This window comes from Grus americana, chromosome 1, assembly GCF_028858705.1.
Source record: "Grus americana isolate bGruAme1 chromosome 1, bGruAme1.mat, whole genome shotgun sequence".
NCBI lineage: Eukaryota > Metazoa > Chordata > Aves > Gruiformes > Gruidae > Grus > Grus americana.
In genome coordinates, this window is record NC_072852.1 from 17640784 (window position 1) to 17665215 (window position 24432).

At 38.7% G+C, this 24432-nt stretch overlaps 1 protein-coding gene across 1 annotated transcript in view; it reads left to right on the forward strand.

Annotated features, from left to right (window-relative positions):
• Window positions 1-24123, forward strand: part of GRAMD4 (GRAM domain containing 4) — an 85449-nt gene extending 61326 nt beyond the window's left edge. Inside the window, exons 5-19 of the mRNA XM_054825857.1 lie at window positions 403-464; window positions 2334-2466; window positions 2949-2974; window positions 4988-5079; window positions 5619-5710; window positions 6699-6747; window positions 7604-7675; window positions 8963-9006; window positions 9134-9243; window positions 10521-10675; window positions 14577-14724; window positions 15193-15286; window positions 16352-16436; window positions 19109-19177; window positions 20176-24123. Coding sequence (XP_054681832.1) covers window positions 403-464; window positions 2334-2466; window positions 2949-2974; window positions 4988-5079; window positions 5619-5710; window positions 6699-6747; window positions 7604-7675; window positions 8963-9006; window positions 9134-9243; window positions 10521-10675; window positions 14577-14724; window positions 15193-15286; window positions 16352-16436; window positions 19109-19177; window positions 20176-20277 — 1333 coding nt within the window. The 3' untranslated portion in view covers window positions 20278-24123. The remainder of the gene's footprint in view (window positions 1-402; window positions 465-2333; window positions 2467-2948; window positions 2975-4987; window positions 5080-5618; window positions 5711-6698; window positions 6748-7603; window positions 7676-8962; window positions 9007-9133; window positions 9244-10520; window positions 10676-14576; window positions 14725-15192; window positions 15287-16351; window positions 16437-19108; window positions 19178-20175) is intronic.
• The last annotated feature ends 309 nt before the right edge of the window (window positions 24124-24432 follow it).

Here is a 24432-nt window from a genome sequence, read left to right on the forward strand (position 1 = left end):
TCAATATGCAGTGTGGAATCCCTTTTCATTTATTACTGTGGGAAAAGTTGGGGCTCTGAAGAGTTTTCCTGGCAGGCATTGCAACGAATATACAAGGCAAAGGCATAAGTAAAGCAACGCATTTGTTACTAAATTATGTAGTAGTTATAAAATGAAATTGAGCTGTCAGTGACTGGAAATGGCTAAACCACACCTCTCCTTCCAGTGGATGGTATTTCCCTGGATCCTAAGTGCAATGTGCAATGGATATTTTGAATCTTGCAAATGGATATAAGTTTGATTTTTCTCTTGTTGTGGTTGTATTATCTCAGCTATGGAAACCATGGAGGTTCTGGTGCTCTCTTTACCTAAAAGGGAAAACTTCATCTGTAGCATTTCACATCATTTCCATTTTCTTTGTAGGACGGAAGAGGTGCCTGCAGCTCAGCAACCTGCAAAGCCACAGACACAAGCCAACGGAACAGGTAATTTTGGTCAGATGTCTACTAGTAATTTGATTCAGTTGGATTTTTTTCACCCCTTTCTTTTGATCCTTAGAAGATAAAACCTTGCTGGTCCTTAAGCAGGCTTCTGAAGAAGCCAAATGTAAAAGACCATTTGAGCAGCTTCTTACCTCTCTGTACATGATTCTGCATTTACTTTTTGTAGTTGACCTTGCCCACCTGAGCAAATAATTTATTTTCTATTGTAAAGCCTCTAGGAATGTAATGAAACCTGTTGCCTGACTTCATCATTCTTACATGCCTTGCTGATATTTGACTTACCAGAAAACAGGTGTAGCACATAGAAAAGATGTTCTATTTTGTTCTCAACTGCAAAAGATCTTTTAAGCTTAAGAGTTACTCATTTTTTGGACACCTCCACCGTTGCCTACATTTCTCAAGCTGATGCTTATTATGAATTTAATAATATAGTGATTTCTGAAAGAACTAAGGCAACAGGCAGACTCTCAACCTTTCAGTACATTTAAGCTTTCTTCCCCACGCCTCTTGATTGAGACAACCACTTAGGCTTTTAATGTGAGGACTAAATTTGAAGTTGCTCCTCCTGTACTCCCATAATGTCAATACTTTCTATTTCTACAACCTGCCATTTTTTTCTGTCTTGTATGCTCAATAGTTCTTTCTCAGTACTGTCTGAAGTATTAGTATGTAGTAAGCTATTTCATTTTTTTTATTTTTTATTTTCAGATGTAAGCGTTGTCTCAGCTGTAAACTGTCACTAAATTCCTTGTTTTTCTAGATATCACTGTCATTAATAAATAGTTCGATTCTGTTTTCTGAGCACTTGTTGCTTTTTCTCATATGCTTAAAAGCATCATTTTGGCTGCTGTAGTTGGCTGATTAATCTTTCATGCCTCTGCTAATCATATTTTAATTTTATATACTGAGTTTGGTCCTGGAATAGTTGTGACCAGTCTCCTCTTTGTGACATTGCTGTATTGGCCTACCTTCCAAAGAGCAGTCTGTCTATTCCTTCTAGACAGTGATTTCCTGAATTACAGATAAAGGAAAATGTGATTGTTTTGTTCTCGTCTGCCTGCTTTTACCTTTATATTATTTCCATTTACTCATATATTTATCTTATTTTTCCACTGAAACTGATGTACAGAAAGTGTACATTGCTTTATTACTTTGCCACGTAATAATACTTTCCAGGCAGTATTATGACTATGGATTCCATATATAGACAGTGGCATATACAGCATAATTTCTGCAGCCTGGCTTTAGGAAAAAAAGCGCATGTTAGGTACACACACACAGAGTATCACTTTTTACAGCCTATAAATGGTTGGAAAGTGGTAGTAAAAATGCCTCTTGCAGAATCTTGCTTAAGTTTCCACCTCCCTTTCCTGTCAAATTCATGTGGGTGCAAGATGGTGGTCCTGCTCTCTGCTCAAGAGTGTTTTGCTTTACACTTGCTTTTCTCGAGGTGACCCTTCAACACAATAGGAACGCTGAGATTTACATCAGTCTTTTGTTTACAGGAACCTCTTAACCAGCAAATGTTTTTACAGCGTTTGTTAAAAATTCTCTTTTGTTAGGATGTTTAAGTAATCTCTGTACTTCTGTTGTAAGTTGCTTCCATGTGCTGTATTTAGTGCAAAGTAGGAGTCACCTCTAGTCTTATTTTACCAGCTTAGTGCAGTCAGGGTTTCTGTGCAATGGCAGAAGCAAACTGCATCGTGAGTTTCCATGAAGAGCGTTGGTGAAGGACAGGAGAGGTGTACAAAGCCTGCTTCCCAACAAAGCACAGTGCGCGGGAACAGAGGCACTCTTTGTATGAAGATGTCTTCTAGTAATATCCTGATACTTAGTGCTTCTTTTTTATAGATAAGCGTAGTCACACAGTCTGTTCGAGACTCCAGAAGTGGTTTTGTGATAAATTTGGGGAGTATGTTGAGGACTTCAGATTTCAGCCAGAAGAGAATACAGTGGAAACAGAAGAGCCACTTAGTGCTAGAAGGTAAACCTCCAATGTGTTTGTGAGAAATTGTTGGCTTCTTTACAAGTTGCTTCTTTTTCTCTTTCCTTTTTTTTACAAGCTTTTACATGGTTTGAGCAAGTGTTTGCATAACAAGTAATAAAACTGAAAGTATGGAACCATCTCAAAAGGTTTGTGAATGCTTTGGTCAAAACATGAAATTTGAAGTTTATCTGCTGTCTGAGGTAGAATAAGAGTTACCTTATTTACCAGGTTCTGTCATATGCCTCGTGAAAACTGTGCACAAAGTCTTAGTTAGGCTGGAGAGCTTTTACCTTTCAACTTTTGGTCTGATGCAAGGTAGGCTGTATTAATTACTAGAAACACATTTCATAACAGGCAAGAATGGAACTTTATGCACAAACATCTAATTTATAACTGCGAGCAGTATTTCAGGGACCAAATGTACACAACTGTGCGCTACTTGCCTATTTAACAAGTTGTTTTTATCCATTATTTTGCAGGTTGACTGAAAATATGAGAAGATTAAGTAAGTACTAAGCAGTATTTTACTTTCTGGAAGTCAAAATAGTTCTTAGTAACCCTATTGGGAGGATTGCTGCATTTTAAAATACAGTGTTTTGAAATACTTCTGCCATTTCATAAGCAGAAATGATTCTGAAATCCTGACTTAGTGTTTGGAGTGCAAAGTAACTTAGAGGAGCAGTGGTAGGAACTTGCTGTTGATCTTGAATTACAGAGGGTATCTCTGAACTAAAAATGTAATGGTAATTAAAATGTGTAAACATGTAATGAATGAGAACAGTGTATTTGTCCAGTGGTAAAAGTAACAGTGTTCACATACTTATGCCTGAGCTGCTTGTTGTTTGCTTGCTAGTCTGTTAGCTTACGCTTTCAAAGAAGGATGATGCATACCCCGAGTGTGTCTTGCATTTCTTTTTCTTGGATAGCTGATAAATTATTTCGGAAGGTGGAATGTGCAAGATGGCAGGTTAAACAAAGTAATGAAGCCCTCCAAAAGTTCTGTGCAGCAAAGAATTGCTAGCCTGAAAAAAACAAAACAAAACGCTGATTTGTCCTCCAAATTGTTAAATTATTTTGAGGGGAAGGGGAAGCTGAAATAAGGGTCTGTAATCTCCATGTGAGGTCAGTTTTGTTCACCTTATTCTCGTACTGTTATTCATTCTAGTTTCATTTGGGAGAATACTTCTGACCTGTTGTCCATGGTGGACATGCATTGCCTTCACAATAGCTTTAAAATACAGTATTAAGCTTACATTTTGAGTGGTTCTTAACTTCTACTCGGTGAGCCACAAAATGTAGATCCCTGTTGTCCGGGGGTGCCTGACAATCACCCAGAGCTCTCAAGACCCTTGGTTGTTCTCAAGACCCTTGTTGTTGCCAGCAGTTTCCAGGTGTTGACCTTCCCTGCAGGTTTGGTGTAGGATGGTGGAGCAGTGCTCGAGTCCATGACCTCCTCCAGTGCCTCAAGCATGCCTTTCTGCTTACTTCATCCGCTGCTTTGGTTGTGCTGCTGACGCTCAAGGAAATCCAGTCCTAGTTGTTTAATTACTTCCTCTAGGGAATGTATCAAGGATAGCTGAATTTCAAGCCAAACAAACTAGAACAGCAAGTCGCTTTCCTCTCTTGAGGAAAGCTGTTGAAAGTTGTGAGCTGTACCGCAAACAAGGGTGCTTCTGGGGCCCCCTGTGCAAGAGGAGTCGTCCCTCTTCTCATCAGGGAAGGTGAAACCCATGCGTTCCAACAGAGAGAGCAAAGGTCTTCCTGCAGCAGCCCCCTCCTGTTTGCTTGTGCCCCCCTAGCTAGTTTGCCCAAGTGGTAAAAGAGCTTAGAGGAATAGGAACGGTAAAGGACAAGTCTTTTTAGGGAGAGGAGGAAGAGCTCCTCTTGTCGTGGCTGGCTACTGTGGGCATCTGTGCATGGGAGTGACAGGTTTGTCTCCAGTGTAGTGACTGCGAGAGCAAAGGTCTGCAGAGGTGGGAGACAAACTTCTTCAGGCAGCAAGGTCCTGTGTCTCTTGGCTTAAGAAGAGTAAGCAGCAAAATGCTACCAATGGATAGAATCCTGCAGAAACCTAGCCAAGAGAGATCTAGCTTGGTCAAGTAGCAGCAAGATGTTCCTCAGTGGCTTGGAGTGCAGTCAGGCTAATTCACCTTGTTTTACAGTGGGATGAACTGACCTGTGCAGAGGTCTTCAGGGTAGTGTGAACAGGGCTCAGAACAGCCTGCTGTCAGCAGCCAGGGTGCCCTTGTAGGGAGTATCGATTATTTTTGTCTACACTTCAGAGTATAGACATAACCTTTGTCTTGAATAACACTTTAGTTTTTTGGAAATGTGTTACTTAACTAGTTGCTCAGTTACATTGATGGGTTTCATTTTTCTTAATTTGGATAAGCCTTTTCATCTTTACATGTCTTGAATATTCCTATTAATTTTCCAGTTTGATTGTTTGTCATTTACAAGCAATTTAACCACTGCCAGCTAATTCTAACAGTTGTATTTTTTCTCCACTTCTGTTTAGAGAGAGGTGCCAAACCAGTTACTAATTTTGTGAAGAATCTTTCTGCCTTATCAGACTGGTATTCTATCTACACTTCTGCTATTGCCTTTATTGTAAGTTACCCTATTCCTCCAGGAGTAGCAGTAAGAACTTTTTAAATTTGTTATTTACTGAAATTCATTGAAACTGCCATATCTGAGTAGGGGTTATGCTGCACTTTAATTCAAATCAAATAGCCCCCTGCAAGGGGCTAATTGTTATAACTCTTCTACTATACGATTGCTTCAGCTGATCTAGGTGAGGTCAGACCATATCATGGTCTTGTAGCAGATTCACAAACTTTAAGGTTTACTATTTTTTTCCTATACCTTCACGTAATTGCAGTGTTGGAAATATTCATTCTCTCAAGGAGCTGAGCACTATTTGTCATCTCTGGAGATTAGGTTCAGTTTTAGAGTTTCAACTTTACATTCATGAATGCACTGCTATTGTCTGTCACGGGGTGGCTAAAATTTATTAACTTTTATGGTCTGAGTTGTGTGATTCTGAACCCAACAGTACAGTGGGAAGCAGTATTTCACACAACTCACTGTACCCCACTTTGTAATCCGCATCTCTCTTTTTTTTTTTTTTTTGTCTTCTTAATCTGCAGATTTACATGAATGCTGTATGGCATGGCTGGGCCATTCCTATGTTCTTATTTTTAGCAATTTTGAGGTTGTCCCTAAATTACCTCATAGCCAGGTATTTACTTAAATACTAGATTATTCTCTTGTAATGCTTTGCTTGAAAGATGTTTTATTATTTTTGCACTGAGTTATAAACTGTTACCTTTTCTAACGTTGTGAGTTAAGTTTAACAAAGTGAAATTCAAACTCCAATATCCTTAATTTTGTTGTTCAATTTATATAATTTTTGACTATTCTAAGGAATTATCTTCTTTTCCTGTGACTTGGGTCATCATAAATGATGCTGCATGTTCTCAGAGGAATCCTTCAACACTTTAAAATTCTAAAATAAAAATATTCTGCAGTATTTAGAGTAGTTGGAGAACATCACCTTAAACCTGCTGGTTTTCCCTGCAGAGAATTTTCACCTAGGCCTAAAATTGCAGTTTTGCCTTTTTCAGTGGCCCTTGGCATACTTTATCCAAAGTATCTTCCATTTGTGTATTCGGTCTCAATTAAAAATAAAGACTTTCTTTTTTTTTTTTTTTAAAAAGTACATTTTCACTACTGAGAGGATCTTTTAAAAATGCTTGATGGTGTTTTCCTCTTAAAATGGGGGGGAGGATCTTAATGTGCATATTTTAAAATAATTTTCTGATTTCTTAATTAATACTTACTGTCACTCTATTTGAAAATTACCAGTAGTGTATAGGCTCCAGAATAAGTTGATATAATTTTGTTCACGTAAAAGACAAGAAAAAATATTCCTAATTATTTACTCTGTACACACAGTTCACTTTTGCTGTAAAACCTACAAGCAGTGATTCTGTGTAGTATCTACTGAGCTAATATAATTTTTTTTGATGTATATACCTTTAAAGCTGCATGTGGTTGGCCACTTATGTTAGTTTGTGGGTTCTTTGTTGATTTGGGGATTTTTATTTTTTTTTCTCAAGCCATAAATGCTCTTTGCAGAAAACTGCTTTGTAACCTCTTACAAATAATCCATGTTGGCAGGTGGAGAAGAAGTACTTGCTCTCTTTAACTATTTCCATAACTTCTAGGGGTTGGAGAATACAGTGGAGCATTGTGCCTGAAGTTTCTGAACCCATGGTAGGTCTTTGGTTTGACCTGTACACCGATGTTAAAAGTTGCACCTTCAAAACCTTCCTCTGGGTTTATGTGGGTTGCTGTAAAAGGAAAGAAGAATGAGGTGCAAATAAGGACACTACAGCTTTTTTTCTTTCTCTTTAAATTTAGAAATCTAGGTTTGAGTGTTTCACCATAAAATATTCCAAATTTGAATGACATTTCTGGAATAAATGTTAATATGCTAGCTTGGGACAAGTTAGATCCTGTGGGATCTTCAAGAAGCCTTGCATTCTGTTTTCTCTGTAAAATTTTTGAAATAAATATTCGCATATCCTGCTTTAAGCAGGAAGTATATTTTAGGTATTAATGTAAGATGGATTTCTTTGAATTTCATACTTTTTACTAAGACTTAGTGAGGCCTTGCTTCCAGGATAATTTTGTTATTCTTAAAAGACCAAAAATCTATTTAAATAAATAAAGTTATAGATGTAAAACGTGAAAAAAAGAAAAGAAGAAAGAAACGAAACAAAACCACATTTCTGTGCTATACCAGAAGTAGGTCAATTTAAATGTGTGGTCATAGACTGAAAGCCATTGTAACCATGCTGCTTCAAAGACTTACTCTGTCTTTCACAGCCTCATATTACTGTGTTTGCATATACTATGGAGGAAAAGCATTGATAACTGAAGATAACCAGCAATGAAAGACGCAAACAGTAGATCCTAAACAAGGGAGCAACTTGGCAAATTTAGAGACTATTTAAAGTGAGAGGACTACTGCCAAGAAAGTTGAGGGATCATATTGTCATGAGGAATTTTGTAAAATTTCAGTTTTAGCTGTGCTGAAAATTAATGGATTGTCTCTTTCTCGCCCAAGGAACCCCCAAAAGAGGACCTGACGGTGTCTGAAAAGTTTCAGCTTGTTCTAGACGTGGCTCAGAAGGCGCAGGTACTGTGCTGCTCTTGGACCTCTCGGCTGCTTCCTTAGAACAAGGAGCTTCATAGTCCAAGTGGTCAAAGTACTTTGTTACGCAGCATGTGGAAACAAACACTTAAACAAGCAATACTTTCCTTGCATAGGGATCTTTACTTATGAGCAACAGAGATCTCAGTGAGATGCCTGGAGCTGCTGGAATGGCACAATGCTTCAGAGAACTGATCGAGGTTCTTCAGTCACGGCTCTGAGGTCTGAAGGGGAACAGAAGAAGCTTCTGACAGTTTTTCCCCTAATATATGCAAATGAGCTTCTGATAATGTAGATCAGGTGGCAAATCTTACCAGTGTACTGGAGTATGGGTGTATATCCCAAATCTGCTAGTGGCAAAACTGGTGTAAGAGACCCTATTCCTTCAACTGTCTGTTTAGCTGTGTTAATTCAACAGTTTGTACAGCATCTCTGAAATAGTCTGTTTAAACACCGCCCCCCCCCATGGTCCTGAAATCTGCTGCTTGTGTGGGAGAGGGTGAGGGAAGGTTTTCTCCCAGCTCTGCCAGTTTGATGGAACTGCAGCCTTGTGCCATGTCTAATGATGTGTTGCTGCTGAAAGTAGCTTACCTTTCTCTTCCCAACTGGGTACGCTCATCTCCTTCCTTCTGGTGGTGGTGGTGCATATGTTTATATGAGCACTTCTGGAAATTTGTTGGAAAGATGAAGTTTACAGGTGCTGTGACAGCAAGAATCAGTTAGAGAAGATGGCTGAGTAACCCTCTTAGTTCTGAGCTGTTTGTGTCAACAGTTGTTGGAATTATGTGGAATCTAGTAACTCGAAGGGTATATCATAAACACCTGCTGGTGGTATGTTTCTAAAGAAGCTAACAGTCCAACATCTGATGAACTCAGTAACCACTTCCTGAGATTTCAGTGCTCAAAATGTGTGAAGAAACTTCCCATTTTGTTACCTACTAACAGAATCTCTTAACTCTTAGATTGACAGCATAATTAAAAATATTTGCACGGATGTAAACACTTTCCAGTTGTGACAGCGGGGTGAAATAGCTTCTAACAATCAATCGTAAGTTACAGAACAAGGTGTTAAGTGAGAAGGAAGTCATTGAATATTGCTGTTCTGTTCTGTATTTACTCAATTGTGAAGTACATATATGGCTAAAAATTAGTTAAAAAAAACCTGGGAATTGCTTATTACTAACAGAGTGAGATAACTCTGGTTTCTATTATGTGGACAAAAAAAGCAAAATAATGCAGGACTTGGTTTTAATTCTCTTGCTTCTTATGCAGAACCTTTTTGGCAAGATGGCAGACATACTGGAAAAAATTAAAAAGTAAGTTATCTGACCTGAGTCTTTTTTTTTTTTTTTTTTTTTTGTTTTTTCTTCCCCTCATAAAACAAGACTTGACCAATGTCTGGAACCCTAGTAATAAAATTTTGTTTCTTTTTTTTGTTTCCAGCTTGTTCATGTGGGTCCAGCCAGAAATAACACAGAAGCTCTACATTACTCTATGGGCAGCTTTTATTGCATCCTGCTTTTTGCCCTACAGGATTATTGGGCTTGCAATGGGTAAAAGCCATAAATAATTGACCTGTTACAGTCTAGACTTAATGCGTTAAAACTTAATGTCATCTTTAGAGGGAGAATTTTAGCATTTAAGAAAGAAAACCCTGCATTAATAAATAATGCAGGTTTTTAAAGTATTTTCATTGTGCTTGGCATCATTTGTCATGTGCATTTTGAAAACCATCTCTGGATGCATAATATAATAGAAAAAGACTGGATAATGCATTTGCTCCTTGAAGAGGGGAGGTTTATGATGAGCTATTAGCAGAGGTCTCCAGACTGTCAGCTATAATAAGGCTTCCAGGAAGTCCTATATTTTGGGTTTTTTTCTCTCAAATTTTTTCCCTGCAAATTAAATATGTGGGGTCAGGTAGAAGGCACAAAGATGACAGGGTTGGAAAAAAATGAAAGGGTTAATGGGACTACTTGTAAAACTTGGAGGATAGGCTGGATAAAATGAACAGATTACTGTGGGGGAAGTTGCAGATACTTAAACTTTCAACTGAGAATTGGAAAAAGAGTGTTTTCACTGCAGCACAAGACCGTCTTTTCTCTCAGATATGAAGCCACATCATGTGAACCAAGAATTCTCTTATTTTTTAAATTAATGGCATGATGACAATGAGTATTACTTTTTGTGGCACTGAACTTCAAACTGTGTTAGCTTGAACATAAACGTAGGTTTGCTTGACGTGGCAATTGAATTAGATGTGCAAGGAATTATTTTTTTACCCTGACTTTTAGAGAGAGATCTGGATAGCACTCAGTAAAGTTTGGAGAGCATATTTCAAGCCCTTTTTAATCTAGCAGTATGCAAGCAAATATCTTGTATAAGATAAGAGGAGGTACTGGACTGGAAGATAGAGTTTAATGTAGTACGTGAGAGCCCTCTGTTGCCATTTAAATTCTTGCAAGGAGCTGCAGAGTTGAATGCTCTGGCATATTTTCTGTTTTGGAAGTATATCATGTTTTCAGAATGCTTCTGGTAATAAGGAATGTATGTTTGCATTATTTTAATGTTCTTCTGCATAATAAGAAGCTACATAAGTGGTTTAAAAGAACTGGGGATGGAGAGGAAAGAAATCTGGGCCACAGAGGAAAAGAAAGATAAATTCCTGCTTTTGGAAGAAGAATCAAAATATTAAAACCAAGAAAATGGTTTAGCACTATGACTGAAAATACAGAATTTGGTTTTATTCATGAACTTGTTAAAACATGATCAAAACAGTGATGTTCTTAATGCCCCTTCAACATGCCTACTAAAGTGACATTTTTTTCAGGACTCTATGCTGGAATCAAGTTTTTCCTTATTGATTTTATCTTCAAACGATGCCCCAGACTAAGAGCTAAGTATGATACTCCTTATATCATCTGGACAAGTCTCCCAACAGATCCTCAGCTCAAAGAAAGATCTAATGCTACAGTGTCAAGACGGGTAAGGGTAATAAATCTTTTTGTCCCTCTGTTCCCAACATCTGAAAATCAGATCCCTTTCTTCCTTTCCCTTTTCCCCAGTGACTAGAGCACATTAAAAGGATTAAAAGGAAGGTTAATTAAATCCTAACAGTCAATGTTAGTTCTTTTTTTTTATTATTATTTTCACCAAGGTTTTATATGGATTCTGTTTCTTGTAAGAAAGGAATCTATTATCTAAATGTGTATAGAGAGAGAGGGAGATATATACTGGAAATTGTATGAAGCTAAATGCAAAAAAATAACACCATCCATATTCATATAAATTTCTGTAACATACATTCTGTGTGATTCTATTGTCAATTTTTTTTCTTTTTATATTCCCCTTCTCTGTTCTTAGACATTCTTTTTCAGTGGAAATTCAGCTGCTTGTATAGATTGAAGAACAGTTAGTTAAAAAAAAATAAATAAAAAAAGGCTTGAGTGTAATATGCAGCTTACTAGTGGGATAAGCATTAACAGAGGTAATAAAGTAGTTTACAGATTTAGGCATTATGTCTTATGGTTGTTTGTATTAGATGACCTTTTAACATAGTGCTGATAAATGACTTTTCACCGTGTTGGTACTCCAACAGTAAATTTTTCTTTTGCTAAAATCTCATGGTTAAATCTTTAAGCGTTGTGTTTGGTGCATCTTTGCAAATTGTTTTGGGGTCTGACATGATAACTGAAAAGCAAATCATGCTTTCCCATATCCCTGAATTTGTTAATGTTTATTAGTTTAAAAAGAATAATAGTTGTAATAAAACTTCAGTCTAATCCCCTTTTAGGATTTGCTTCATGACTCTTATCATAATATTTCATTGCATTCATGGAGTACCTGAGTACTGTCATAAGCTCCCTGACTAAAATGTGCAGCACTCAGCAGTAATTCAGCCTTGGTACACAACTGGAGAGTAAAAGGGATAAACACATGAACCCTTGGTTGTTAAGCTGTGAAGAAGAAGAAGAAGAAATGTGGTTTTCTGGGGGTGATGGAGCAGTTCGTGGTAAAATAACTGCAGCATCATCTGAGTATTTCAGAAGGAGGTAGAAGAGAGAGTCTCTGACAGAAAGTGAGTCATTTGCTCCTGTTTTCCAAGGGAGGAGAGGTGAATGAGCACTTGGACAGAGCCATCCATAGCTTGTATTTCTCTTGCTTGCAGAAGATGGGCTTAAAGTTTCTGTGCCTCTCGAGCTTACAGGTTACCATTCACATACCGTGGTGGTTGTGGTGGCTTCTTGCTGGGTTTCTCTAATCTGCCTTAGAGGTGGAGAGGCTCTGAGTTGCTGAACTTGAATCCATAAACTTAGAGAGTAATTATCCCTTCTGGCTTTTCCTTATGGCTTAAATTTTGACAAGTAGACCAGGGTTTTAGTACTACTGTGTCTGACTTGCCAGGCTTGGCTTGTCTGCCTGGAACAGATGTGCAGGACTGCATTATCTGTTTCCAGATGTCTTTGAAAACATTAGCTTCGTCTCAATAATTTTAGACAAACTTTCTTACCCCTTGAGAGATTTCTGGGAACCTTGTGGTATAAAAAATAGATTATTTTTTTACAAAAACGTAAAAAACAAATAAGTTTTTCATAGAAAAGGCAGAGCCCAGAAGCATGTAGTGCCATCGTATGTGCATTTGCTTTGGCTTCTTATCATTAAAGAGCATACAAGACACTGTAAACCTGAACAGAATGCAATATTCATTACCTGTACCACCACTCTGACCCTGTGTCCTTAGAGAACAATCCTGACAACAGTATCTGATGGGTAAAGGTTGTATGTCAAAAGCTGATGACAGATCAAGTGAAAAGGAATACCTCCAGGTATTCCTGCCTCCAGGTTGCTGATGACGTTTTTAGATAGTCAGGACTCTTCCAGCATTACAAATCCAATCACTTCCAGTTAGATTTAAGGCCTGTCAAAATTGGATGCAATGCTTTTCTTTTAGTAATCGACCATAAATTGTCTCAAGCCTGGGTGGTTATGGATAAATTAGCTGCTTGTTTTAAGGGTAGAGGAAACATTTGGCTGTGTTAGGAAGGACTAGAAGTAAGGGCAGAACTTTCTTACATCTTCAGCCACCGGATGGGATGTCATGCTGAAGTTTAAACACCTTTGTTTAGTCTTTTTATATAACGGGTAGGTAGGAAGCAGTGTAGCAGAGAGCAGGAATAATCCTCATTCCAGTGCAAAAAGCATTAGACCTCTTGCCATGACCTTTTCCATGGTTTGAGCCATGGAGCTTTGCCTGGTTACGTGCATGTAGAGCCAAATAACTTGTCCAAGAAAGCCTTCAAAGAATTTATCTGATCTTTACTTGCATACAAATTGTTGGAGAAGCTATTATTTTCCTTGGTTCCAGGGGTTCAATCATTGCTAAGGGCAGTGCAGAGGGGCAGTAACTGAAGCAATAGTACGGTTATCATCAACCATTTGCTTTCCATGTCAACTTTCTTTATTCTTTTCCCCCGAGGCATCGTTGTATTACAGTTACCCTAAAAGCTGGATGGTAAATACCCTCTGCTGTGCCTGTTTTGTCAGTCTGGTTTCTATTCAGCAATTGCAGTGTGCATTTTTTCGTTTGCTTTGGATTTCTTTTGTTAGCACTAAATCCCGCGAAGTGTCGAGTGCTGCCAACTTATGTGCAAAGAAAAAAGCAGCGGAGGCTGGTTGGCCTGCAACAGCATTGGGCCTTTACAGAAGAAGGGCTTAGTCCTGAGCTTGCATGTTGTCAGTTTGCCAGTTGTTTAACTGCATGTGTATGGTAGGGCTAAGAACGGAGCTGTTAATGCTGCGAAGACAAAAGCTAGGCTTTGGAATTGTGTGGTGCCCCACCAAAATGAAAAATGCAGACAAGCTTTCCAAAAGAAACTGCCTGTCATCCTTCCAGAAGCAAGGCTGCTTTGCTAGGGCAGTCTCCAGTGGTTCAGGAGCTCTGTTTAAAAGTAGATTTTACTAAAGTACTTTGGTTTTGAGAACTCCATTCAACCTCGCCCCCCCGCAAAGGATGCTGACAACCATTCTGATTTTATTTCACGTGTCAACACTCTCAAAATTTAGTGCAACTTCAAAGTGAAGCAAAGATCAATGGCTCTAACACAACCTGAATAAATTGAACTGGTGTGCTCTAACCACTGATAACTCTTCTTTTTTTCTAATTGCATTCATTGTGTGTAGTCTCTTTATTTGTGAGCAAGATCTTGTAGTGTCACTCAGTTCATGTTTTATTCTATGTATTATACTGTTAAATAGACTTCACTTTTTTTCTTTTGTCACTGTCACATTTGTGTTGTTTGTTTCTTTTCCTGCTAGCTGTCAGGGCATGAAAAGGTATGGTTCGTAGCGTGGAAAACTTTCTTTCAATTTCAGCATTTGTATTCATAATGTGCATATGCAGTTTTGTGTGGCTTTTTCTTTGTTTGCTCTTTTTTTCTTTCTAATCTTATTTTGTGCAATAATATTTTGTGTTTGGTCTGTCTCTTAAAGACAAGCCAACTACTGATAATATATTAACTGTTAGTAGTCCCACTAGTATATTAATTGGAGCTGTGGGCAGTGACTTAGCTGTATCTAATTAGATATACCCTTTACTGTAGAAAAGTGGTATTTTAAGATAGGTGCATTTAGTACCATGTGCTTTCACCCCTGCAAAGGGCATCCGTCAAAGCGCAGCACTTGGAAAGGTGATCTTCACATAGCACTTGAGAGCTTTGTGCTATAGTAATAGTATAGTGCAATAGTCCAAAGTTAACTGTATTGAAGTAGTTAATGAAAATTGTTGCATTACAGATTTTTTTAGGAAGAACAGTTAGCCAAGTTATTTTTAAGAGCGCACCTTAAATGTTGCTGTTCAAATTTTGGAATTGCGTTTATTTTTCTGCAGCTTCAAACAGCAGCATCCAGAAGTTATGTGGGCTCAAGCACCCCGACTGGAATAAGCAAAGATGAAGACACAAGTCGTTTTCATACCACAAAGAGGGGGAATTTCCATGAAGTTTTTAACCTGTCGGAAAATGAGCGTCCTTTGGCAGGTATTACGCAACAGGAAGACTACGTTAGCAGAGTAGTTTCTGAAAAAGCACAGGATAGGTTAAAGTTGGATTCCCTTTCGGTGCAATGTACAGGTATAAGCTTTTGATTCAAAAGACTTGCTCGGAGACAGTCTCTTGTGTTCCACATCCTTGCTGTTCTTTGAAAGAACACACAGCCAGGTGTGCCTTTTGTGGGAATGCAGATGGAAGAGTCAAGTTTGGTAACACAAATGGAAGTAAAAGGGAATAGTTGTAATAATTGTGTGGGTAGTTTTTGTTTTGGGATTTTTTTAAAACCAGTGTTAAAACAGATGTCTAACAACACTTCATTTAGGCTTTTCTTTGTAAACACTTCTAGTTTTAGGTATCTAAATTTCAATTTTAAGTGTTCTTGCTATTTTATAAGGAAACTGTTGGGGGTAATGCCTATCTGTCTTAGAGTTTGATTTCTTGTTATGACTTTTTCAGTGTGTGAAAATGGCTGGCGCTGTTGCTTGATTAACAGAGATAGGAAGATGCCGACAGACTACATCAGGAATGGAGTTCTTTATGTGACGGAAAAGTGAGTCATGGCACTCCACACATTTCTTAAGAGGGAAATCACCAGATGTTAAAAAATTTGAATCTAAAAGTAATCCTTCAACAATGTTTTGAAACAAAAACACCTTTTCATGGTGCTTTAAAACCTCAAGAAAGCACCATAGAAGAGGGAGAGCTGAATCTGGGGAGTGGTAACACTTAACAAGTGTGATTTTGCTTTGGAAAGGCTTGCATAGGAATGGAGAGTAGCTCTACATAGTCAGTTGTTAGTAGCTGCAGTTCTTGATGTGGATAACATATTAAAAAAGAATCCTAAAAGTTAAGTGTATTTGGAGAGTTGTGATCAATGGTTATTTGGCAAATACTCTGTTTCTTTTTTTAAAGCAAATTGAATGTATAGATTCCTTGAAACAACGTGCAACAAAAAGAAAATAGAAATTCAAGCCTTGGTTTCAAAACTAGTACCTGATTTTTTTTTTGTTTTGTAATCCTTACTTACCCCCCAGCCTCCCAAGAGTGAATAACTGTAGTCACTACTGTTTGGGTCTTGCACTGACATTCCTTCGGAGTGTAATGAATGGAAGTAAAGCTCATCTGTATGCAATGTCACCTAGTGATGGAGAGCACTCACCAACGTTTAGAAATCTGAGCTTTTGTCTGCATCACAATAACATGAAACTAACACAGTGTTTTCCATTAATCTTCTTTTAGGATGGTAAAAGCTTTATAAGCCTGTCGAGATTTGGTATTTCAATTGTTTAAGGATATACGTGCTTCCTGTGTCTTTAAAACACTTGTCAGGTTTAACCGTTCTGTGCAGTAATATAAATACATGATTTTTTTGTGTGTGTGCGCATACTGTATGTTCTGGGCTTTCAGATACATTAGCCAGTTGCTAGAATTTACAAATGCTTGCTCTAAATTAGATGCCATAATTGAATTGCATATTGTGTCCTCCCACCCACCCCTTTTTTTTAAGCTGATTTTAACCTGTGAGATTTCAGACTTCAGAAGTGACAGGAGGGATATTGAGAGCTTTGTTTTAGAATACTGTATCAATATGAGTATTTTCTTTCCTTGTCTTCAGTTACTTGTGCTTTGAAAGCTCCAAATCCGGCTCATCTAAAAGAAATAAAGTTATAAAGCTAACGGATATAACAGATATTCAGAAGGTATGTCTGGTTTGTCTTGCAAATAGGGGAGAAAGCTGGTTTTCTGTTCAGCTAGTCGTGTTTTACTTTTCTGTTTATGTTATTTTGAAAAAAGCATACAATTGATGATTTTTATAAGTAAAATGTAATTCTTTGATCAAGAATATTTCCCAGTACTGCTTGTTTAGCCATTTGGACTCAGCACAAGCAAAGTCACTATGAGCATAAAACCAAAGTAGTTTACTAAGCTGTTACACTCCTGAATTAAAGTTGTGTAGTTTCTTAACTCCTTCATTGACTGGAAGATGAGGTGATTGGTGACAGCCAGCACGGCTTCACGAAGGGCAAATCGTGCCTGACAAACTTGGTGGCCTTCTATGATGGGGTTACAGCGTTAGTGGATAAGGGAAGGGCAACTGACGTCATCTACCTGGACTTGTGCAAGGCATTTGACACTGTCCCGCACGACATCCTTGTCTCTAAATTGGAGAGATGTGGATTCGATGGATGGACCACTCGGTGGATAAGGAATTGGCTGGATGGTCACACTCAGTGTCCAAGTGGAGAACGGTGATGAGTGGTGTTCCTCAGGGGTCGGTACTGGGACCGGCACTGTTCAACATCTTTGTCAGCGACATGGACAGTGGGATTGAGTGCACCCTCAGCAAGTTTGCTGACGACACCAAGCTGTGTGGTGTGGTCGATGAGCTGGAGGGAAGGGATGCCATCCAGAGGGACCTTGACAGGCTGGAGAGGTGGGCCCATGCGAACCGCATGAAGTCCAACAAGGCCAAGTGCAAGGTCCTGCATGTGGGTCGGCACAATCCCAAGCACGACTACAGGCTGGGTGAGGAATGGATTGAAAACAGCCCCGAGGAGAAGGACTTGGGGGTATTGACTGATGAGAAGCTCAACATGAGTCGGCAGTGTGCGCTTGCAGCCCAGAAAGCCAACCGTGTCCTGGGCTGCATCAAAAGAGGCGGGACCAGCAGGTCGAGGGAGGTGATCCTGCCCCTCTACTCCGCTCTGGTGAGACCCCACCTGGAGTACTGCGTCCAGCTCTGGGGGCCCCAGTACAGGAGAGACATGGAGCTGTTGGAGCGAGTCCAGAGGAGGCCACGAAGCTGATCAGAGGGCTGGAGCACCTCTCCTGTGAGGACAGGCTGAGAGAGTTGGGGTTGTTCAGCCTGGACAAGAGAAGGCTCCGGGGAGATCTAATTGTGGCTTACCAGTACCTGAAGGGGCCTACAGGAAAGCTGGTGAGGGACTGTTTATCAGGGAGTGTAGTGACAGGACAAGGGGTAATGGGTTTAAGCTGAAGGAGGTTCGATTTAGATCAGATGTTAGAAAGAAATTCTTCCCTGTGAGGGTGGTGAGGCACTGGAACAGGTTGCCCAGAGAGGTTGTGGATGCCCCCTCCCTGGAAGTGTTTAAGACCAGGTTGGATGGGGCTTTGGGCAACCTGGTCTAGTGGAGGGTGTCCCTGCTCATGGCAGGGGGGTTGGAACTAGATGATCTTTAAGGTCCCTTCCAACCCAAACCATTCTGTGATTCTATGATTCTATGACTGGAGCTGTGTAGGCTTTAAGAAGATTTATTGTTAGCAGAAACTATGTAATACTAACTTCAGTTTGGGTGTTGATATCAGTAGATGCACCATTTAAAAGTAGGTACTTCAGAAGGTGAGGGATTATTGTCAGTGGAGAAAAGTAAAACATTAGAATAGTCAGACTGGATCAGACTGGAGTTTCATCTACTTGGGATCCCATCGCTAACAGAGGCAAGAAGTGGATGGCTGGAAGCACGGCAAGTATGGTGTGATCCTTCTGTGGTCAAGTTTTATCAGCCTGCACTCACCAATGGCTTTACTGGTCCCTTGTGTCACTCTATATGGCATTTAATGTCACTTTTTGTTACCCTCTCTGGACTTGTCCTACTCTTAAACACAGGCAGTTTCTCCTACATCTTGTAGCCATGAGCACCACAGATTCAATCATGCTGTGCAAAGAAACCCCTCAGCCCAGTGTCTACTGCTTAAGTACCTCCAGATTTTCAAATTAGTTCCTTCTATTTATATCACGTCTGTAAAGCAAAGATCTTATGCATAACTTAAACATTCCTGTTGGAATTAATAATTCATGTTGATGGATTTTAAACATCATACTTGAAGTAATGCTGGCTTGTTGTTTAGTAGATCTGTACTGCCATAAAGGTCCTTTTGCATCTGTGTAGTTTTTTTTAATGAAGATGAGACAAGGAGCATGCAGCCAAGCATAAAAACCTACTGTGCCTGGTTTTATTTCGGGGCAGGAAACACAGGCCAGACTCAGAGTCTGTTCCCCCTTGGGGATATTCCCCAGTTCAGTCCTGGTGGTCCCTGGTGTCATGGCTGGGCCATCTCCCACCACTGTAGGGGCACCGGGGTGCTCAGTTTGGGGCCGGTTTCGGCAGGCAGGCTGGGTGCTGCTGTGGCCCGTGGGAGGAGGAAGAGAGGCAGGTTCTCACTGTACGGGCGATGCTGTACCCATTGACTCTGGGGTCAAGGAGCAGCATCTGGCCTCTTCTTGTTTTTAATAGAGGTCTGTTAGTTGCGGCTGGGAAGATATACCAGTGATGTGTTGTGTAACCTTCTCAGCACCTTTTGCAATTGTTCAGTACATAAGATATCTTTGGTCTGTTTTTTTTCTTTTTAGTATAAAGTGCTGTCTGTTCTCCCGGGATCAGGGATGGGTATTGCTGTATCAACACCATCTACACAAAAAGTAAGTAGCTGGCTGTATCTGTACTGCTGTGCTTGACTTCATGCCCTTTTTCTCTTCCTTCTCTGGCTAGCACCAACGTAAAGGCTTTTATTTCTCCTTATGCCCAGTGGGGTTTTGGTGGGGATTTTGTTTGTTTTTATTTTATTCACTTGTCTATTATTCAGTATATTTGGCTTTTTAATTTAAACATTTAGCTTGTTCTACTGGACTATTATACTATAACACTTCAGAAAGATTTGCTTCATTATTTCACTACCTCCATTGACCGTTCCCCAGCATCCTTCACCAGGAGCACGGGGCTGCTGTGCTGTGCAGTCTGGAACGAAAAGCTGATGAGTTGAGAGTATCTGTGGGTGAGGAGGCTTTGGGGTGGAAGGGTCTGACCCTCAGATGCAGTTTTCCTGTTTCAGTCTTATGATGATAAAGATTGAAGTTTCTCTAAGCTGCAAATACCCTTTGGGCAACTGAAGCTTTTCTTAACATATGACTGAACCTTATTTTAAACTAATCACCTGTAAATAACTTTTCTCCAAGTCACATGACCATTGTACCAGTTTTTCTACTTGTTTGATTTTGAGAAGTACTTCTAAATTACAAGGTTGAAAATGATCATCTATCTAAATAAATATTCTCTGAGTCAAAATGAAGAGGCACTGATGAAAATTTTTAGAAATCTTTAATGGAGGCAAAGGTCAATCAGGAAAAAATCATGCACTGAGTGGACGGAGGGGAAAGAGAGTTGAAATGTTCTCTGTGGTTAATACTTTGTGCAGATGCTTTTTGTGCCATGGCTGTTCTAAGAAGAAGATGGAGAAGTGAAAAAAATCTTAGAAACTCTGCTGTATATACAAGGATTTAGTAGAGAAAAAGGTTCTTATGTCTTTATTAATGCACTTTGAGTACAGTTCATCTCCTGGTCCTATTATTTTGGCCAAATCTCTACCTAGAGGAAGATTTTTCATTTCCAGACTGACATGATCTTTTTTTCTGTTATTTAGCCTTTGGTGTTTGGTGCCATGGTACACAGAGATGAAGCTTTTGAGACAATTTTCAACCAATACGTGAAAATAACTTCTGCATCATCAAGCAGTGAGAGCTAGTATCTTAGAAGATCTAAAGGAAACTTTCTTATTTTACAACTTGGTAGTGAAAAAAATTGAACATCCTCATCTATTTTGCAATAATTTTTCTTGTCTGGTGGTTTATATTCTATCTGTTACATAAATCAAGTGTATTTTATATATGCCTTCATGTTTGTTTTTAAGGTTTTTGTAAAAAAAAGAAAACAAAAAACAAAATGAAACAAAACAGTGAAAGTGCTATCATCACTATTAGCCTTGCACATTAAGCACTTTTAATGTTTATTTACTGACATTAAAAGCTGGGAAGATACTTGGAGACCTGACTAAATAACAAGGTGAATGAGATTGATCCCTTTAACTCCACTGATATCACTAGGGATACATTTGTCCCTTTATCTTAGTTATTTTTCCCCAAGATGTGAGAATGACAACTGCAGCAGCTTGAAGTCTCTTTCTTCAGCTCACTGTTTTTAATTGTGTTCTTTATTAAAACTGATAGCAACACCGAGGAAGTATTATCATCTTTTTTCATATTTATAACTGCACTTAAAATAACTCCTCCTTGCTAATTCTTTCATTGCAGAAGGATGTATTACCAGTTTGGTTAGGTTCAATTTTTCCTGCATAGACATTTAAATTGCTTGTACAGTGAATTGGAGGAGAAAGTTTGAAACTATATCTTCCTTTCCTAATTAACCAAAGTAAGAGGAAGGAAGGCAGGCAGATACTTTTTATAAAAGAGGGCACCAAAATGTTGTTCCTAAAATGTTAGGCATCGTATATTTGTATTTCTGTAGATACTTGTCATAGAAGGGCTCAACTGTTGTACATGTTGTATGTACAAGTTGTTTGTATGTTAATGCAAATTAAAGACTTGCAGGCTTTTTGTGTTGGGGGAGGTGGGAATAATTAAACTAAATTGAGACATGACCTTTATTATTATTATTTTTAATTTGGCTTTTCTCATGAGTTACCTTGTAATAAAATAACACTATAATATAGCAGCTGAAAGCACTAGTTTGTTTTCAAAGCATAATTTGAGGGACATTGTTATGTTGCTGTGTTTCCCCTTGCAAAATTAAATTTTAGTAACAATTAAACCCCAACTGCCAGGTAAAACAGGAAGGCTGCACTCCTTCTCTAAACTCTCTCAGGCCTTTCTAGCAGCAAAGCACATATTGACCTTTGTCTTTAATATTAGAAAGCTTTTATACTCTATATAATAGCACCCATCTGAGAGGTTTAGAATTTTATTTGCATTTTCATGAAAGCACAGTAGGAGTTATGCCAAGCCTTCCAGTACGTCTTTTCCTTTGCTGTGTCTTTTGAGTTGGAGTAGTATGGATGTCTCCAGACATTATATGAATGTTCCCTAAAAAAAAATCAATGGAGATGCAAATTCTTATGTCAAAATGGGACTTAAATTTCATGGATTTTTCTTTTCTTTTTTTTAAACAGGAATTTTCTTTATTTATAGGGAAAGGGGTAAAATGAAGGAGGGAGAGGGGAGACAAACACTGAAAGGTGTTTAACTCTTAGCACAGTTTTTAATTAAAGTCTCTTAACAAATGCAGCAGTAATGAAGAAGGTGGCAGTCAAACTGTACAAACTTTCAGTCTGGCCATGAAGAGGTGTGATATGAAGAAATTAATATGACCTTGATATGAAGAAATACTGTTGAAATACTGTGATTTGGTTGGATTCTGTAGAGTGAAAAGCTGATGGGGTAAAACTCTGTGCCCTGGGTAGAAATGTGAACAAGAATGGGGGAAAATCCACTATAATGGCTAAAATGCTTTTTTTGAGTTCTCCCTTTAGAGTACCACTTGAACATGTCTTTACATGACTGGAGAGGGGTGTGTTTCTAACACCCCCTTAGGTATGGTGTAACTCAGGGCCTGAAAACTTAAAATGTGAGTGAGGCTGGTGGGAAATCCATTTTGCCACCATCTAATACGGATGTAGCTTGACAGTTTATGGTTTCTTCACTTTACACGTGTAGGTTTTACGTTTAAGTAAAAATCCTTGATCTTAAATTTTTCTCATCAAACTTACTTTAAAATCAATTAAACTCTTTTTGTAGTTGCTCTGTATTATCATTTGGCTTTCCTTTCTAGAAGCTTCCTTAAATACTAAGTGTGGCTAACAAATAGGCATTAAAATCGCTTAATGTTATATAAATCCTAATCAGATTCATTCATTTTGTCTTAAGAAAAAAATCCCTTGGATGTGTTTAAGGTTATCCTTTTTTTTGAAGAAACAGAAAACTATATTTTTTACAGAGAGCACGCTCTTTTTCTTATTTTTATATCATTTTTCAGGTGTAATTTTTACCTTCACTCTGATCATAACAGCAGTTTCAGTAGGAAATCAGTTGACTTGCACTTCTTACCTCCTCCCCCTCCCACCCTTCCCTGGTTGACCCTAGGCTATAGGGTTGTCCTGGATTCTGGTTTCTGGAGGAGCTACAGGTCCTACACTGATGCTGCCAGGACAGTTAACCATACCTAGGCTTTGGAGAGGGAGAAAAGAAATCATCATCCTTTTCCCAGACTGAAATGCCTCATGCATACAATATGCTCTTTTTTTTTTTTTTTTTTTTTTCCGGACAAAGAAATTAGAAACTTCTTATAAAATCTAATGTGTTGATGTTTGAAATTAATCCGCACTTTAACAGTGTGAACTTAAAAGTTAGCGATTCTTAAAGCAGTAAACCTAGTGCAAACTGCAATGCAACATTGTTTCATTCTAGTATATAGAAAACAGACTGGATTTTTTTAACAAAATAGAGTTGTAATATAACTGACAAACATCTATGTACATATTTTGCAAAGTTCACTTTACATTGGGTTGTCCAGGTTCCTGCTACATAACTGCTCCTGTGGCGTACGTACATCAGAGACACTAGAAGGTAACCTTGGTGGTGTTTACTCACGCTTTTCCTCCTGCTACACACTCCCAGATTTGGAGGGCAGGAGGGGATGGGCAGTGAGTAAATACATACTTGACTTGTATAACTACACTGAAGCTCTCACCTTAAATTCTATTCTTCCTACATAGTTTTGCAGTATAGCCTGTTGTACTTCAGTAGCAGGCTGGGTACTACCACTTAATGTAAAGTGCTGCTTTCTACTAGCAGAAACTGATGTTCTTGGCATTCTGTCTGTTTGCTGTTTATACTTGCAATTCTGTTGATGTCTGTGGTTTATTGCTGGATCATTCATGTGTAATTGGATTTAACTTCTTTAGAAGTGCATTGGTTAGTTTGAGTCCCTTTTAAAGAGGAAAAAAAAAAAAGGGAGATGAAAACTGACTGCTTTAATTCGTTATTGGTGAGCATTTAAATTCAAAAGGCAAAAAAGCCAAAATATGAAATCATGCCTTTCCGTGCACTGTAGCTTTTGTGAGGCAAGATTGACTGAAACAAGCTATTTATTAGTAGCAATGTCACACAGGACGCCAGCAGCAAAACCCCACCCTTGTTCCTGCAGACAAAGAGAAAAGAGATTTTACTCAATCCTGAAGAGATGAAAGGATGTACTTTTTTTTGGCTACTTAAACTTGTATTAAAAACATTGGTAGTTTTTATTGAATTCTGTACATTTTGGCAGATGTTTAATTTCTACTAATCGTTGAAATATAATGGATGTTAAAATTTTTATGTCTGAAGTTTGAGTCTATATTTTGAAGTTGTAAATAATTCATTATCAGTGTAACTTTTGTTTGACAAAAGACTTATACTGTATGAAGAATTGAAATAATGAAATGATTTGCCCTGTACATTTTTTAAGAAAATCTTGTTTGTTTAAAAAGTCTTGTATAAATTATAATTTTTATTTAAATAAACCTAAAAATGCTTTGTGCTAACAGTTCTTACAAACTTTAATAACTTACCTATCAAAACTACACCTGATTTCTTGGAAGGAGGGGAGTTAGTGCTTTTGGGCAGATACCCCAGAGGTGTGCAGGAGGTGTGCTCAGCAGAGACATTTTGCATCTGGATACGGCTGTTCTTCTGCAGCATCTGCGGTCACTTCAGCTCATCGGTCACACCGACACGTACCGAATTGCTGAGCCGTGTAACCTGTAAGGCGGTCAGGGATAAACGGCGGGGCCGCTTTGTCCGTGGTGTGTTCAAGGGATGCTCGCTGCACAGCACTGGCTGGCGCTGGG